The 17,283-nt window shown below is 44.8% G+C and overlaps 1 protein-coding gene across 1 annotated transcript in view; it reads left to right on the top strand.

Annotated features, from left to right (window-relative positions):
• The first annotated feature begins 212 nt into the window (after positions 1–212).
• Positions 213–17,283, top strand: part of GPATCH1 (G-patch domain containing 1) — a 43,135-nt gene continuing 26,064 nt past the window's right edge. The window contains exons 1-8 of the mRNA XM_027620071.1: positions 213–415; positions 5,870–6,004; positions 7,970–8,055; positions 10,195–10,355; positions 11,010–11,107; positions 12,937–12,995; positions 13,371–13,613; positions 14,630–14,777. Of these exons, the coding sequence (XP_027475872.1) occupies positions 343–415; positions 5,870–6,004; positions 7,970–8,055; positions 10,195–10,355; positions 11,010–11,107; positions 12,937–12,995; positions 13,371–13,613; positions 14,630–14,777 (1,003 nt within the window). The 5' untranslated portion in view covers positions 213–342. The remainder of the gene's footprint in view (positions 416–5,869; positions 6,005–7,969; positions 8,056–10,194; positions 10,356–11,009; positions 11,108–12,936; positions 12,996–13,370; positions 13,614–14,629; positions 14,778–17,283) is intronic.

Consider the following 17,283-nt stretch of genomic DNA (forward strand, 5'->3'; position numbering starts at 1 on the left):
GGGGCCAATGGGTCGGGGCGGGCAGACAACACCGAGCACCAGCCACGCGGCGGGACTTCTGGGTGGCTCCCAGCTTCTCCCAGGCGCCTCCTCCTGACCGGCTCCATGCGGAGCTAGGATGGGATGTCATGGCTGCCAGAGCCTCCGAGGCAACTCCTGCCGGGTCCGGCTGTCACAGGACGGGTTTGAGAACTCCCAGGCACAGACCTGTGGCGACAGGCAAGCCCGCCTGCACGTTCCTGCACCTGCACTCATAGCTTTGGTTCACGGAGGAGAAAGGGCTGAAGGCTTTCGGCCCTTCGAGGCTTCCGTAGCGAGGGGGCGGGGCCCGGAAGGGGCAGGATGGCGGCGCTGGACAGTGACAGCGATGAGGACTTGGTCAGCTATGGGACAGGCCTGGAGCCGCTGGAAGAAGGTGCGGGCCAGATTGGTCGCTGGGTTCTGTGAGAAACAGGTCCAGGATTCGGGGCAAAAACACTCAACCCTGTGCCGGGCCTCGGGTGGCCCCGGGGGCAAGGCTCTCTCGCTACTGGTGTCGGGAACAGAGACGAGAGAAACGTGCGGTGTGCTTTCGGAGTGCTCACGTTCTGGAGGGATGGATGGGAGACCCTGAGGGTGGGAAACAGAAAGATGACGAAACAGGCTCGTGTGAGAACAGGGGGTGGTCAGGCATTGTCTACCCTAGGAGAGGACGTTTGAGCTCAGACTTGAAACAGGAAGGAACCAACCGTATGAAGATCTGGGTAGGAGAGCATTTCAGTTAGAGGGAGCAGCAAGTGCAAAATTTTCTCGAGTCAGAGCCAGTTTGACAAATTGAGGGACAGGCGGGACTGTGTGGGTGGAGCCGACGGCACCAATGGGAGACTGGTAGAGATGATGTTGGGGGCAGGGGCTGTATCTACTTGGTATGTTAAGGGTGTTTGGATTTTATACTAAGTGTAGAGGAGTCATTGCGGGGTTTTACACAAGGGAGAGTTGTATATTTTAAGATTATTTCGCGCTGGATTTTGAGAATAGGCGGGTTGGGGGGTGGTGGGCAAGACTGAAGGAGGGAGATTAGCAAAAAGAAGTCTGGAGATGAGGATGGCTTGGACTGGGTTGTTAGCACTGGCAGGGATAAGTAATGGTCTGGGTAGAGGTGTAGGCTGAAGGCAGAGCAGACTGGACTTGCTGCTGAAATGTGGGGGTGAGGGCAAGGTGAAGTAAGGTCCTCTCCCATGTTTCTGGTCTGATGGCTTAACGACTCGATATGTTCAGCAATGTATTTGGTGCCCAGTAAGGACTGATGGTAGTGCTAGCCCTGTGGGAAGGACCAAGGAAGCATGGTAGCTAGGAGTTACTTGCAGGCCTTCTGTTGGTGGGATCTTATTTCCCACCCTGACCACATCTTACCAGGTTAGTTGTACTTCTGTACTTTCCACTGATGACCCTTTTTGTTCCCTACAAGTAGTTCTAACCATTAGAAACTTTTGCTGGACACTGGCCCTATTTCTACCCTCTACTTACAAAAGACAGAGGGACACTAGTCTTCTGAAAGCTTCTTTGTGTTTGAAGACAGCTCTTGCATTTCCTCTAAGACATCTCTGTACTACACTCAACATCCTCTAATATATTCAGTTTAAAGTCCTTGAAACCCCAATTTGTCAGAGCCTTTCTCCAAGTATGGGACCAGAATGTGGGTAGAGCAGGGCTACCATTGGTATGTTCTTCATTCTAGACTGTAGTTCTTTATTTTTTAAAAAGATTTTATTTATTCATTTGAGAGAGAGAGGACAAGCTGGGGGAGCAGCAGGCAGAGGGAGAAGCAGACTCCCCACTGAGCAGGGAGCCTGGCGCGGGGCTCCATCCCAGGAACCTGGGATCATGACCTGAGCCGAAGGCAGACACTTAACCGACTGAGGCACCCAGGTGCCCTCTTAGACTGTAGTTCTTTAATACAAGCAAAGATCACATTAGCCTTACTGGCAAACGCATCACCTCATGATCTCAAAGAATTTGTTGACAAAGATCCTGTATTAGAGGAGTTTCAAATCTAGTTGAAAACAAAAGTACAAGGTGTGCAAGTGCTACCTTATCTGATATAGACAGGAAATAGCCTACACAAGCTAGCAGAGAAATCTGAGAGAGCAGGATGGGATCCCTTGAAAACTGGTTAGATTTCACTATGCAGAAAGAGGGCAGGGGTTAAACATGCATGGGTGGAGGTTATTGCAGCCAGATTGGGCAGCTATTTATACATTTCTATATTTCTTGTCTTACACTCATTTCCTTGTGGGTGACACATTGTACCATCAACTATTTGATCTATATTTTTCTAATTCTTCCTCTTCGATCATGCACAGAAACTGAAGTGAAGCCTAATGGCCTAACCATGCTTTTGAAATGGAAGGAAGGGGCTTTGGATTTGTAGATCCTTTTTGCCCCGACTCTAAGATCATTCTTTAACTTCTCAGCACTGGAAGTTTTTGAAGATTGAGTCATTGTTTCCTATGCACTTTGAAGTGTAAATGCACTCTGAGTACATTTTACAGTATAACATACTAGCCAATAATCACTTTCCTTCTGCTTTGAAGTTTTAGTGACAGGTTAGACAAACATTAGTAGAGGAGGAACTCTACCACTTAATTAAAGTTGCTGGCCCTGACAGAAAGGTTTACTGGTTAAGAGACAGGGGCCAAAGTGTCTGTCACACACAGACCCATAGGCACATAGGCTCTCTGGCCTGCAAGGAAGGGGCACCAGCACTTACCTACTCTCATTAGATACTTTTAGTTGGCTCTGGAATTCTCCTCATCTCTGGTTTATCCTGTACTCAGATTAATTTTAGGACGATTTTCCTCTTTGACGTTATGACTTTCCCACTTAACACTATCTGTGGCTCCCATCACCCCCAGGACATACCATAGACCCCTAAGCACTGTGTTCAAGGCCTTCTGCCCTGTCTGCCCTTCCAGTTCCATCTTCTCCTTCCCTGCCTTCTGGTCAGACTAGACTACTTTTTCAAAAATATCTGACATTATCTTTTTAGACTTCCTGTTTACTGATGGAGTTAATGCTTCTGTTGGGAATTGTGTCTCTATCAGTAGCTATCAGATTCTGCTCATGCTGAAGGACACTGTGATGTGGTCCTTGTACATCATCAGAAGAGTTCCTATATATTCAGGTCTCCTCCCCTGGGCTCTGAGGGCCCTGGAGGCAGGGACAGAGTTGTGGTTAGTTTGCCACACCCAGGGTCTAGTACAGGGCTGCTTCCATGGTGAAGGATAGTATGGGTGATATCCCTGGCTTGGAAGTAGAACTGAGATCTGATGCAGCTTTGTACTTACTAGCTGTGGACACTGGGGCAGTTACTGAATCAGAGTGTCCTTATCAGGTATAATAAATGAGATAATATGTGTGAAAAGAAGGGATTAGTTGTTATTAGTAGCAGTAATTATAAGAGGGCCTGGCTAAAATGTCACCTCCTCCCTGGAGTTTTCTCCTGATGTGATTAGAGGTGGCACCTCCTCCTCAGGAGCTCTGTGGGCCCCCGCAGGCCATGCTGGTCGGCCCTCATTATCTGCCGCCACAGTTTCCACTTAGCTGTCTGCAGATCTTATCCCCCCTTCCTGATTAAGAGCACCTTGAGAACCAAGCAAGAATAGCACCTCGCATTGGCAGGCCCTGCCCTCTTACCTTAACCCAGTGGTTCTCAATTGGGGCTGATTTTGCCCCTCAGTGGACATTTGGTAAGGTCTGAAGACATTTTTGGTTGTCATGTCGGAGGGCGGGGCATGCTTACTGCCTGGCATCTGGTGTTCCAGGCCAGGGATGCTGCTAAACATCCAACGGTACACAGGACCGTCCCACAACAAAGAATTATCCAGTACCAACTGCCCATAGTGCTGAAGTTGAGAAACCCCCCTTAGCCAGTAGTCATGCCAGGTGCACACGTGGTAGTGGATCATGCGTAATTCATTTCTAAGAAACAGTGACGATCTTGGATTAGGGGACTCAAGTTGTAATTCAGTTCTTCAGACTGAAATGAAATCGTAGCTGATGTTGACTGAGCTTCGCTATGACTAGACACTGTGCTCAGGCCTGTGTGTGTGCACCAGCCTACCAGGTAGGTTCTGTTTCTTACCCTACTTTTACAGTTGGGGAGGCTGAGACTTGGAGAGTTCGAGTAACTTGGCCAAGTTCACCAAGCTAGCAAGTAGTAGGAGAGGGGGATTTGAACCCAGATCTCCTGGTCTTCAGAACCTGAGCTCTTGACTGCCCTGCTATGGGTTATACTCCAGAAATGACTTAAAGACCTCACAAGCTACTAGGAAGAATTTAGCACTATGAGGCTAGAAGTTCCTCTATTTTTTGTTCCATCTTCCAGAAGGAGTAACTGGCTTAATTATTGAATTAACAGGTACATATGGCCTTTCCTACTGTATATAATAATAATAATAATAATAATAATAATGGCAGCTAGTATTTTTAAAGTGTTTATTGTGTATCTCTTCTTGCTAAGTGCTTTATAGGCATTATCTTATTCAGTTTGCATAACAACTCTATGAAATAGCTATTACTATTTGTGTCACCCCCATTTTACGGATGAGGAAATTGAGGCATAGAGAAGTCAAGATGATGGAAGTCCTGGTGTTGGGAAGGTGGGGTGACAGCGCTGTGACTCTCAACTCCGTGCTTTTAACTGCTCTATAACTTGCTTTCTGTGCTGAATGTTTGAAAATAACTTTATGGTTACTTTTTATTTTTAATAGATTCAGAATTCTGAATTGCAGTTGATAAAATTAGTTAGTAATGTGGGTCATAGCGCCTGAAAGTTGAAACCTAAGGAACTTTTAGACTTTACTAAGTTCCTTTTCGCTTATGTGTTGTAGCAACCCACCCCTGTTCAGCAGAGCAGGAAAAGAATTAAGTCTAAAGAACAGTAACTATGGAATCAGGAGATTGCCAGAAATAAGGAACCTCTTAAGATTTGGGGAGAATGGGCAATACCAAAGGAAAAAATCTGGTCTCAGGTTGCTGTGAAGTTCTAGGAGAGATACAGAATTGTTCCTTCTGTCGCAAACCTCTGCCATGTGCCAGCCCAGCGACTTGCCTCTACCGCTGCCAGTAGGGTTCACCTCCATCTCTTTGAACCTCCCCCCTACCACCACCGTGTAGTTCAGTTTACATGTTAGAATTTTGTGGGAATCGGGCCACTTTTGCTAAAATGTATGTCTAATACAAATAAGAGATATCTATAATTGCCTTAGAACTATAAAGAAGATACCATGTGTTACTTTCTAAACTGTATAAGCAGGTAAAGTCTAAAAATAAAAAACTTAATTGATATTGTTATACCTGAGGGGCGTCCTGGTGGCTCAGTCTGTTGAGCATCGGACTCTTGCTTTCAGCTCAGGTCCTGATCTCAGGGTCGTGGGATCCAGCCCTGCATTGGGCTCTGTGCTCAGTGTGGAATCAGCTTCAGATTCTCTCTCCCTCTCCTACTGTCCCTCCCCACCACTCTCTCTCTCAAATAAATAAACAACTCTTCTTTTTTTTTTTTTAATTTTTTATTAATTTGACAGAGAGAGACACATCGAGAGAGGGAACACAAGCGGGGGGAGTGGGAGAGGGAGAAGCAGGCTTCCCGCCGAGCAGGGAGCCCGATGCGGGGCTCGATCCCAGGACCCCGGGACCATGACCTGAGCCGAAGGCAGACGCTTAACGACTGAGCCACCCAGGTGCCCCAATAAACAACTCTTCTAAAGAAAAATTGTTATATTTGAAATTACAAGAAATAAACAGTTCATTACGTTTAAAAAATGACATTTTCCCTAAATTTTTTCTAATCCACCATCCCTTTCTCTCTCATTCAAAATATTTTTTTCAGGTGAAAGACCAAAGAAACCAATTCCTCTTCAGGATCAGACTGTCAGAGATGAAAAAGGAAGGTATAAACGATTTCATGGAGCCTTCAGTGGAGGTTTCTCTGCTGGGTACTTCAACACCGTTGGCTCAAAGGAAGGTATGATTTTCCTGCTGATAGCTATAATATTGCTGAAGCAAATGACTGAAATACCATGTTTCTTTCCTCTTCCACCTCTCCCTTTTTTTAAATAAAATACTTCTTTAAACATCTTAATACACACACCATAGACTTTTGTGTTCTTTCAGTGTTTGGCATGTTTGCAGAGTCCATTGGTGTGTTGTTCATTACCATCTGTGAGTGAAAGTTTTCCTTCACTTAAAAAAAAAGATACATCCTAACCAGATGGTTAAATGATGATCGTGACTTCTGTTTTGTATCGCGTCTTGCCACACACGAACTGCTGTCACACAGATTCACTCAGATAATCTTTGTTTCACACAACTCAGTGACTGAGGAGGGCAGGTGTCAAAGCTGTTGTGTAGGTGAGGCCACTGAGGGTCAGAGCCACTCCCTCCTGACACTGGGGACCACAGCAGCACTTGTCAGTACCTGCCCTTGACCCGAAGAAAAATCAGTTACAGCTTGCACATTATGCAGTATTTAATAAGTTCTGCATTGTTTAAAGTAATGCATGTTTTTTAAATGTTCTCACATAGAAACTGAAGAAAATGGCTTTTATATGTCAGATATGAGGATGGGATGAACTGAGTAACTCCTGTAGCAGTTGTTAAGAATAAGATGGGGCACGTCTTTTATAGATACGTACAATAACTTGTATAGAACAACAGTACAATAGAGATGAAAAAAGCAGTACAAGAAAGAACCAGCCACGTAAGAGAAATAGTTGGGGTAAATAAGGTGGTTTAAAGTTCAGTATCCAGGATGTATAAAGAGCAGTGAGCAAATGATCAGAGTATTTGAACAGTTTACTCCAGAGGTGATAGAAACGCTGTGGAGTATTCAGCCTTACTATTAGGAAAGGCAAAGTAAGGTAACTAAGGCACTATTAAACTTGCACACTTATTTTTAACATTACAAATGTAAAAACTGGCAGTAGGATTATGAAGAAAGAAGGACACTAAGAGACAACTGAGTGTTGCAGGTTTAGGTGTGCCGCCTACCGTAATAAGACCAGCCCAAACGATTGTCAGGTAGACTGTGATAGGTTAATACACTGGAGTATCTCTTTACCATGAGGAGGACGGTACAGAAATCGGGCAGAGACTACAGAACTCCAGTAGTCCAGGCAGTAGCCTGGGAAAGCTGACCCTCACTCCTGGATAGCTGGGGCTGTCTCCCAGGCCTGCCCAGAAATCTGCTCTACCCACTAACCAAGAGTAGATCTGCCTCATACTCCTCAGGTCCACAAGACTCTTGTAGGAAATCAGAGAGGAGGTGTGTCAGTCTTAGAGAAAACTAAAAAAGTGTATCTTAGAAGGTTACAGATACATTTGACCTCCAGACCATTCTCATGCTGTAGGCATGGCACATGCTTGGTGACCGTGGACAGGGAGCAGGGGTGGTGTTATAGGACTCAGGAGTGTGATGGAACAGGGGGCCTGGGGTGGGCACAGCCTGCCCTTAGACTAGCCAGGTTGAGTCCTTGTCCTCGGGCCAGGGCCCCCTGAATGTTCCCATTGCTTCTGTGCCTTGCTTCTGTGACTCTGGTTCTAGCCACCCTTTCACGGCTGACTCATGCACCCTGACCTAGTATTTCTGTGATTTGTTAATAAGTTGGTGTCTGTTGTTACCCTGCTGGTCTCCAGAGTGGTCCTGCCTTTTAAGGTGACCTTGCATCTTTTGCTCATATGCCACTTTCAATGTAATAATTTGATTTCTCTTGGTTCCAAATTCTTAGGGGGAAACCTCACAGTATTCCCTAAGTTCTGACTACAGGAGATGTGGGCATTAATATGTTTATGTCATGTAATTATGTCTATATGAGCAGGGAAGGAGCTAAGAGTTTGTAGGTATTGGGAGTTTCAAGCCCATAATTGCACTGTTACTGAATTATTTAGTTATAAACCAAAATTGTAATATTCTAAATGCTTTTCTTTCAAGGATGGACACCCTCTTCCTTTGTGTCTTCACGACAGAACAGAGCAGACAAATCTGTTCTTGGTCCGGAAGACTTTATGGATGAAGAGGTGGGTAGGCACAACTTTAATTGCCACGTAGCCGGTGGAATGTGTGCGGTTGGCTGTTACAGCACCTTTACTCTCTCCAGAAGGTTCAGTGAACGATGCCTTCTTTGTTTGCAAAGCTTTATCTTTTAGGTATTTGGATTAGTGTGCTCTGTACATCAATGGATTCTTGTTCACTGGGATAATGTCTTATGCTGGGGCCAGTTTCTAAAGTTAAGAGTGGAGAGGAAAGTCATTTATAGGCAAATTTCCTTGAAAAGGCCCCAGTTGCCCCAAAAGTGCAGTACCCACGGAGCTGAGCCTGCAGCCTTCCTTCCATAGTGACTGCTGTACACACTGCAGTTGAAGGAACAGTGAACGACTAGACCAGGAAGGAGTGAAAGGGAGCCACGTGCAGGCATCTGGGTCCATCATTAAAGCAATGAAGACCGCCACCTTCTTAGGGGCAAATGGGGGCTGGGGGGGGGGTCCTACTGGCCTGCAGGATGGGCTCCAGTTTGTTTTAAAATTAATCCTCTGTTGCCTTGAAACCTAGTCGTGGATTCATTTGTGATAAAGATGAACTCAAACACTCTATTAACACGCTTTAGGCTGCAGGTAACAGGCAAGCAGAGGTCCCCTTCCTATTTGACTAGCGTAATCTATAAGGAAGCGTGACTCACACAACAAGACGTCTAGATGTCAATGAGGCCCCAGGTCCTCTCCTCCCTGCCATCTTCTGCATTCAGCTTGTCCTCATACCAGCCTTCCCTGTGGTCCCATGGTGGCTGCAGGAGTTCCAGATGGCACATCCAGGATGACAATATCCAGTGGAAGGAGGACTTTTTTTCTTGGTATCTTTTCTTGAGAGCAAGGAAACCATTCACATGAGTCCTGCTGTGGATTTTCCCTCACGTCTGCTTGGGCAGATTGTGGTTTTGTTTTGTTTTGTTTTTTAAGATTGATTTATTTATTTTGAGAGAGAGAGAGCGCGCGTGTGCATGTGGGGGAGGGAAGAGAGGGAGAGAGAAAATCTCCAGCAGACTCCCCGCTGAGCGGGAGCCCAATATGGGGCTCCACCTCACGACCCCAAGATCATGCCCTGAGCCCAAACCAAGAGTCGGGCCCTGACTGAGCCACCCAGGTGCCCTAGGCAGATTGTTTTTTTATTTTTATTTTATTTTTTTTAAAGATTTTATTTATATTTATTTGAGAGAGAGAGAATGAGAGATAGAGAGCACAAGAGGGAAGAGGGTCAGAGGGAGAAGCAGACTTCCTGCTGAGCAGGGACCCTGATGCAGGACTCGATCCCGGGACTCCAGGATCATGACCTGAGCCAAAGGCAGTCGCTTAACCAATTGAGCCACCCAGGCGCCCCAGATTGTTTTACGTGCTCATTCTCGAAGCAGTCGTTGGCAAAGGAAATGGGCTCAAAGGACTGGCTTAGAAAAGACATGAACTCCCATTCGCTAACCCTCCTCTGGTCCCAGCATACACACCAGGACACCATTGGGGGAGTGCATGGTGGCACAGAGGAAGGCAGGCGCCTGCACACTTCAGAGCTCTGTGAGGACCCAGGGAGAGGCACAGGCTGTTGGAAAGGCAGCCAACAGGAAATGCAAAAACACTTAAAGTTATCACGTAGACGCTCAGGAATGCTTGCTGGCTGTGACTCTAAGATTTGCCCCCTGCACTCTGACCCTTGAAATATTGTCCAAGAGGAACACACTTACTTACTGTAAAAGTCATTAGTGTATTTTAATTACTTCCTGTCTTCGTAGCTTGGCTGGGCCTCTTGTGGCCTCGCTGAGTGGCCATCGTCATGCCCTGTCCTCTGCCATCAGCCTTAGCTTATGTGCAGGGGCCAAAGTCAAATGTAAAGTCAGCTGCTGCATTGATCCCTAACTCAGCTGGGTAGTTTTTGTTTGTGTGGTGTTTGTTTTTTAAAGTTTGTATTTATTCATTTAAGTAATCTCTACCCTCAACACGGGGCTTGAACTCACGACCCTGAGATCAAGAGTCACATGCTTTTCTGACTGAGCCAGCCAGGCACCCCATCAGTTGTGTAGTTTTAACTGTTTTTAAGAAATAAAGCTATCTGATGTATTACAGTTAATCACTTACCAAATGATGTAAGTAATTCTGTTTGAATGTTTTTTTAAGGATCTTAGTGAATTTGGGATAGCACCTAAAGCGATTGTTACCACGGATGATTTTGCTTCCAAAACCAAAGATAGAATACGAGAAAAGGCCAGGCAATTAGCAGCTGCTACTGCCCCCATTCCTGGAGCTACTCTGCTTGATGACCTCATAACACCAGCAAAGTGAGAATTTAATTCTAACTTTTCCGATCTTGGCATCACTGCCTTGCAAATGTATAATGATCTTAATTACGAGTAGTTTTGTTACAAGTAGGAGAAGCCTAGCTTGAGTGAAAAAGGGGGTTTTGCCAAAAGGATCTTGCACTGTTATTGCATGGCGTGTTCTAGAGCTCCAGTGACTAGCTGTGCTGCTGGGAATCATTGAGGCTGGTGAGCTATTAGGAACAAGGGTGCCTTCCCTCCCACCCTTTCCCTCAAGCCTTAAGGGCTCTCTCCTGTCTGCCTCATTCTACCCTCTCTTTCTGCATATCTCCTTTTTCTGCTCCTGGGCGTGTAGCCTGATGTGGCCGCCTCAGACTCATGGTTTCCCAGACCACAGACTTGACAAGGACCATATAGAGTCCCTAGGTGTCCATTCCAAAGGCCCAGCAGAGAGGGCTTCGGATCGACTTCCTCAGGCTGGGTGTGCACCCAAATCCAGTCAGCTGTGGCCAGCACGGCAGGGCCATGCACTGCTGATGTGGAGGGGGGTGGGCTGTATTTAAGGGCTCAGGCACGACAAGGGTGTGAGCTGGACAGGGACTCAAAGGCTGCTTATTTCCTACTGTCCTCTAGTATTATAAAAGGAAGTTCACATTCAGTGCCTTGATATCCTAGATTATCTATTGGTTTTGAATTGTTGAGAAAAATGGGTTGGAAGGAAGGACAAGGAATCGGCCCTCGAGTAAAGAGAAAACCACGCCGACAGAAACCTGGTATGTATGCCGATTGTCACCCATTCTGTAGCATACTTTTTTTTTTTTTTGAGAGAGTAAGAGCGAGAGAGGGAGCATGAGTGGTGGTGGGGGGCAGGGTGGGGAGCAGAGGGAGAGGGAGAAGTAGACTCCCTGCTGAGCAGGGAGCCTGACACAGGGCTCAGTCTGAGAACCCTGGAATCATGACTTGGGCCAAAGTCAGACACTTAACTGATTGAGCCCCCCAGGCGCCCCTGTAGCATACTTTCTAATGGCTACATATTTCTAGAAATAAAATTGCTGGGTCGGGTAGTGTGCATGTACAGTTGACTGTTGAACAGGGGGGTTAGAGGCGCTAACCCTCGGGTAGTTGAAAATCCACATAAAATATTTATTTGTTTGTTCATTTGTTTGTTTTCAAGTATAATTAACATACAGTGTTATATTTCCACATGTTTCTTTTGACTCCCCCAAAGCTTAACTGCTAATAGCCTCCTGTTGACCAGGAGCCTTACCGATAACATAAACAGTCTATTAGCACGTGTTTTATATGTTATATGTATCCTATACTCTATTCTTAGAATAAAGTAAGCTATAAAAAAATTGATTAAGGAAATCAGAAGGAAGAGAAAATATATTTACATTAACGATACTATAAAAAGTCTGTGTATAAGTGGGCCCGTACAGTTCGAACCTGTGTTGTTCAAAGGTCAACTGTATTTTTAAAAAAATTTAATTTTGAGTATAGTTGACACACAGTGTTCCATTAGTTTCAGGTGTACGTCCTAGTGGTTTGACAAGCCTATACGTTCTGCTGTGCTCACCACCAGTGTAACTGCCATCTGTCACCATACAACACTGTTATAATACCACTGACTGTTCTTTGTGCTGGGCCTCTTATTCCCATGACTTATTCATTCCATAACTGGAGGCCTGTATCGCCCGCTTGCCTTCACCCATTTTGCCTCCTTCCCTCTAGCAATCATCAGTTTGTTCTCTGTATTTGTAAATCTGATTCTGCTATTTGTTTGTTCATGTATTTTTTTAGATTCCACATATGAGTGAAATCATATGATATTTATCTTTCTCAGTCTGACTTATCTCACTTAGCATAATACCCTCCAGGTCTGTTCATGTCACAAATGGCATGATCTCATCCTTTTTTATGGCTGCGTAATATCCCATTGCATATTTAGATGTACCCCATCTTTCTTATCCATTCGTTTATTGATGGATGCTTAGGCTGCTTCCATATCTTGACTGTTGTAAATAATGCTGCAGTAAACGTAGGGGTGCATGTATCTTTTCAAATCAGTGTTTTTGTTTTCTTTGGCTAAATACCCAGTAGTGGAATTACTGGATCGTATGGTATTTCTATTTTTAAGTTTTTGAGGCACCTCCATACTGTTTTCCATAGTGGCTTATCAATTTACATTCCCAAAAGGTCAACCATATTTTAAGGCTTTTTGTGTGTCATGCATAACAGCCTTCTGGAAGAATTTTACTAGTTTATATTCCTGCTAGCACTGCGTGAAACTGTTTCCTACTCTTGTCAAAACTGTGTCACAGCTTAACAGGGTTATTTTCCGTTTATTTCTTGCCCTTGGTCTCCCTAGCCAGGTGACAAACTCATGGTGCTGGGGCAATAGCAGTCAGTCATTAAGCACATTATTGCCAGAGTGTGGGCAGGGCAGGGGCTGGTGGAAAACAATTCTTCAGTGATCAGTCTCTGACCCTAAAGCCAGAGCACCTTTCATAACGGCTGTCGTGAATCTCTAAAGAGTGTCAGCAATTCCAGTTTCTATATTTTCAGTTGCTTATGACCAATGTATCTGAAATCTCTTTTATAGATCCTGGAGTAAAAATCTATGGCTGTGCATTACCCCCTGGAGGCTCTGAAGGATCTGAGGTATTATATGGGATAACTGACCTTGAGTTTGGTATGGAAACATCTGTTTCTTTATGAACGTGAAATTTTAGGGTCAAACGATTTTAGAAATCCGTCGGATCCCATTACAGTGAAATACTCCTACCCTAAAACTACCTTCACGTCAGAGAATGTAATTAGCAAAATGCCAGCACCATAGATATCCAAGTCTGTTCAGATTCTTAAAACGGCACTGTTTGTGTTAGTATCAAGAACTTGATTTAGTGATTTGTGATAGAGGAAAGGAAAGTTTGGTCAATGTTCTGTTTGGAGATAATCATTTGAAAATAGTATTTTATAGGACTTTGCACCAGGCAGTGAGTCACCTTCATTCCACTTTTTCATCATTGTGAGCAGGAGGAAGATGATGACTATGTGCCTGAAAATGTGACCTTTGCCCCCAAAGATGTCACACCTGTGGATTTCACACCTAAAGATAATGTGCATGGACTGGCTTACAAGGGTCTGGATCCCCACCAAGCATTGTTTGGAACTTCGGGAGAGCATTTTAATCTTTTCGGTGGGGGGCCCCAGGGGACCAGCAGTCTTCTTGGAGAGGTTGGAGTAAATAAAGGAAGAAAATTGGGAATCTCAGGCCAGGTAAAAGTTTCTGTTTCGTGAACATGGAAGCGTTGACAAATGAGAATGCTTTCCATATGTTATATATATGGTAGGCACTCATTATTCATTGACTAACCTGAAGACTTTGAAGTGGTTCTTTTTTCCGTACAGTCTTTTCTGAAGACATGTAAAGCACACCTTCCTGATTTTACTGCTGACATCCTGTGACCTAATGTTTTTGGTGGAGTTTGTGTGTTGCCAGGACTGAGGACTGCTTTCTCACACCCTTGTGGGACTGAGCAGAAAAACCACGCTTACCCCTTTGATTTAGTTAATAGTTGAATTGTAATCTGCCTCTCAAGTTCAAGTCCAAGTTTTACTACCTCTCAGACTGTTTCCTAGCGCTGCAAGCCCCAAGTTAGGAACATGAGTGTACGTTTCACTTGGGAGCCTTGCTTTTTACCGTTGAGGAGATGGAGAGCTTTCCCTGATTGCCTGTGCTCTCAAATTGATTTAGAAGCTCTTTCTTAAATTACATTTAGCAAATTTTGTCATTACCTTTTCTTTCCTATACATGTTCTTTCCCAATTTTTTTTAAACAAAAAGTGATACTTGTTGGAGGCCGTGTCCCACAATGATTAGGAGTTCTTACAGTAGCTGTTTCAGTAGTGGTAGCCTTCAGATCCTGGTCATCAGCCCTGGCTACACTGAACAGTAGATGAATATTCTGCCTTTCTCCTTTTGGAGGCCCTGTTCTTCTCCTGCCTTGCTGCTTGGGTGTGTTCTCCACACCTTCCTGTGTTAGGACCCAGACCTGTAGCTGCTCCTGGGCCCAGAGGACAGCTCCAGCACTGAAGGCAGGGCATTTACTTCTGGCCATGGTTTCCAAGACAACTTGAGTCTGTGTGTCAATCTGGTCTCCCACTTCCCTTGCCTCTTGGTGATCTTGCGGTGCTAATGTGGGCTATTCGGTCACATCCTTAAAGTAGCTTTATCCTTCAATGAGACACACCCTAAAACCTGTAATTGCTCAGTTCAAAACCTTGTTTTTGAAGGCTTTTGGTGTTGGTGCCCTGGAAGAGGAAGATGATGACATCTATGCCACGGAAACTTTATCCAAATATGACACCATTTTGAAGGATGAAGAGCCTGGAGATGGACTGTATGGCTGGACAGCCCCCAGGCAATATAAAAGTCAGAAAGGTAATTCCATAGGTCCACAACCGATGGTAGGACCACATGTCAGGGTATTATAGGAAGAAGGGGTTGCAAAATTGATAATGGAGTTGGGGGTTGTGGGTGAAAGATGTAGGGTGAGAAACAAAGTGGGGAGAAGAGAGGCCCAGTGTGGAGAGTAAGGCAGAAGCTAGATGTAGACCGGGGGGAGCCAGAGCCAGCTGTTGAGACGAGGCCGAGGTGGGGAGGGGGAAGAGGTCTGGAATCAGGCAAGGAGCGAGTACGAGGGCAGGTGCTTGTGCTGCAGGGTAGAAGTAGCATGGGGTCAGAGGGAAGCCCGAGGACCTGGGCAGCTGGCCAAGGTAGGCCAGCTCAGGCAGCGGGTCGGAGGCCAGGTGTGGGGGTCTGCAGCAAGGGGAACACGGCACCCAGCTGGTCTCCTCACTTGAGTCCCTGGCTCTTAGGAGGCTCTTGTTGGGCTAGGAGATGGATACCTCTCAACGCAACTTGGATTTCAAGTCAGAGTCTGTAGGGATTCAGATCCTATGGTTCTAAGTAGAAGGTCTGTGTTTCTTTCCAGAAAAGGTACAGGGAGGAGACAGTGTGGAGCAGGCGTGAGTAGCCTGTGATTTGGAGTCACGTGACTGGATTTGGATTGCTGCAGGACCTTGGGCGAGACTCATAACCTTTCTGGGTGTCATTTGTAAAGTGATGATCAAATCCACTCTGAGGGTCATTGTGAGGATTAAGTGGCATAACTCCATGTTGGGCACAGTACCTGTCCAAAGACTGAATAAATAGCACCCACTCTTCTTTGGTTATAATAGTAAGAAGCTCCAAGGTGAAGTAAGGAGGTGATTGCTGAGAGAAAACATCTACAGAGACATTTCTAGCTGTCCTTAAATCTGATTGAACTCCTGTAAAATACATCTGAAACACACATGTTGAAATAATCTAAGTAATCCAAGCGTAACTTCCCAAAAGGATGCCTATTTTGCATGTCTGGAAGAAAAAAAGGGGCAAAACAATTTTTAGAGGTGTTTGCTTGATGACTGTGAACACATGTTCTGAAGACAGACTGCCTCTGCTCCAGCCCTGGCTCTGCCCAGTTGTCAGCTGTGGCCTCAGGCAGGCTGCTTCATCTTCCTGTGCCTCAGTGTCCTTGCCTGGACCGTGGGCACGACCAGGGCCCACCCATAGGGCTGTTCGCGGCCGGAAAAGGCTTAAGACATGCCGGGCACACGGCAGGCACTCTGTAAGTGTCAGGGGCCTCTGTCCTCATCACCAAAAAAAGAATCTAGGGTTTTACACAAGATGCTGGGAGAGTGTGCACCCAAATGTTAGTTTGGTGTTACCGTTTCCTTTTGGTTGCCTGTATTTTCAAAATTTTCTACTAAGACTATGTATTTTTATAACTTAAAAGAAAATGTATGGGGCACCTGGGTGGCTCAGTCCGTTAACTATGTGTCTCTTGATTTTGGCTCAGATCATGATCTTAGGGATGGGGCCCCACATCAGGCCCTGTGCTGGGTGTGGAGCCTGCTTAAGATTTTCTCTCTCTCCCTCTCCCCGTGTCCTTCCCCAGGCCCTCTCTCTAAGAAAAAAAAAAAAAAGGAAAAGAAAAAAATATCAATATGTTATAATAGTATTATAGATTATACTAACATGTATTAACATGTTATTAACATGTTAATAAATAATTAACATTAATTATATTGAATATGTTAATATGTTAATATAATACTGTATCATATTAAGATGTATTAATTATATAATACGAATATCCATATATATTGATTATATAGTAATTACTAATCTATAATAGATATACATTTTTTTTTAAAGATTTTATTTATTTGAGAGAGAGAATGAGAGACAGAAAGCATGAGAGGGAGGAGGGTGAGAAGGAGAAGCAGACTCCCCGCTGAGCAGGGAGCCCAATGCGGGACTCGATCCCGGGACTCCAGGATCATGACCCGAGCCGAAGGCAGTCGCTTAACCAACTGAGCCACCCAGGCGCCCTAGATATACATATTTAAATCTGCCTCCTGGGCCAAATCTTTGGCTTTTCCTTTATGCAACACCTTTGTGCCTGTTGACTGAATTCCACCCTTCTCCTCATCAAGCCTGAGCTGGTGACTTTCCCTGACCTCCCTAGGCTCCTCATATCCCCTCTCTGCTATGGCTCCCTCTCCTCTCCACCCCAGGCACAGCTTCTGTAGTTTTGACCTTAAGGTTTTTCATTGAGTGAATCTAAATTTAGCCAATCTTCATGGTTGATTTTTAAACTATTATTTTTTTTTCATGATCCATGTGGCTATAATAAATATTCTGTGGCTCTGTCTTTATGCACATTTGTTTCTTATTTCTTCAGAATAAATTCACAAAAGTAAAATTGCTGGGCTTTAAACGAATACAAAATTCTAAGAGTATGAAAGATTTCTAAATTTTTTTTTAATTTTAATTTAATTTAATTTTAATTCCAGTTTAGTTAACGTACAGTATAATATTAGCTTCAGGTGTACAATATAGT

The sequence above is a fragment of the Zalophus californianus genome, chromosome 17 (assembly GCF_009762305.2).
Source record: "Zalophus californianus isolate mZalCal1 chromosome 17, mZalCal1.pri.v2, whole genome shotgun sequence".
Lineage (NCBI taxonomy): Eukaryota > Metazoa > Chordata > Mammalia > Carnivora > Otariidae > Zalophus > Zalophus californianus.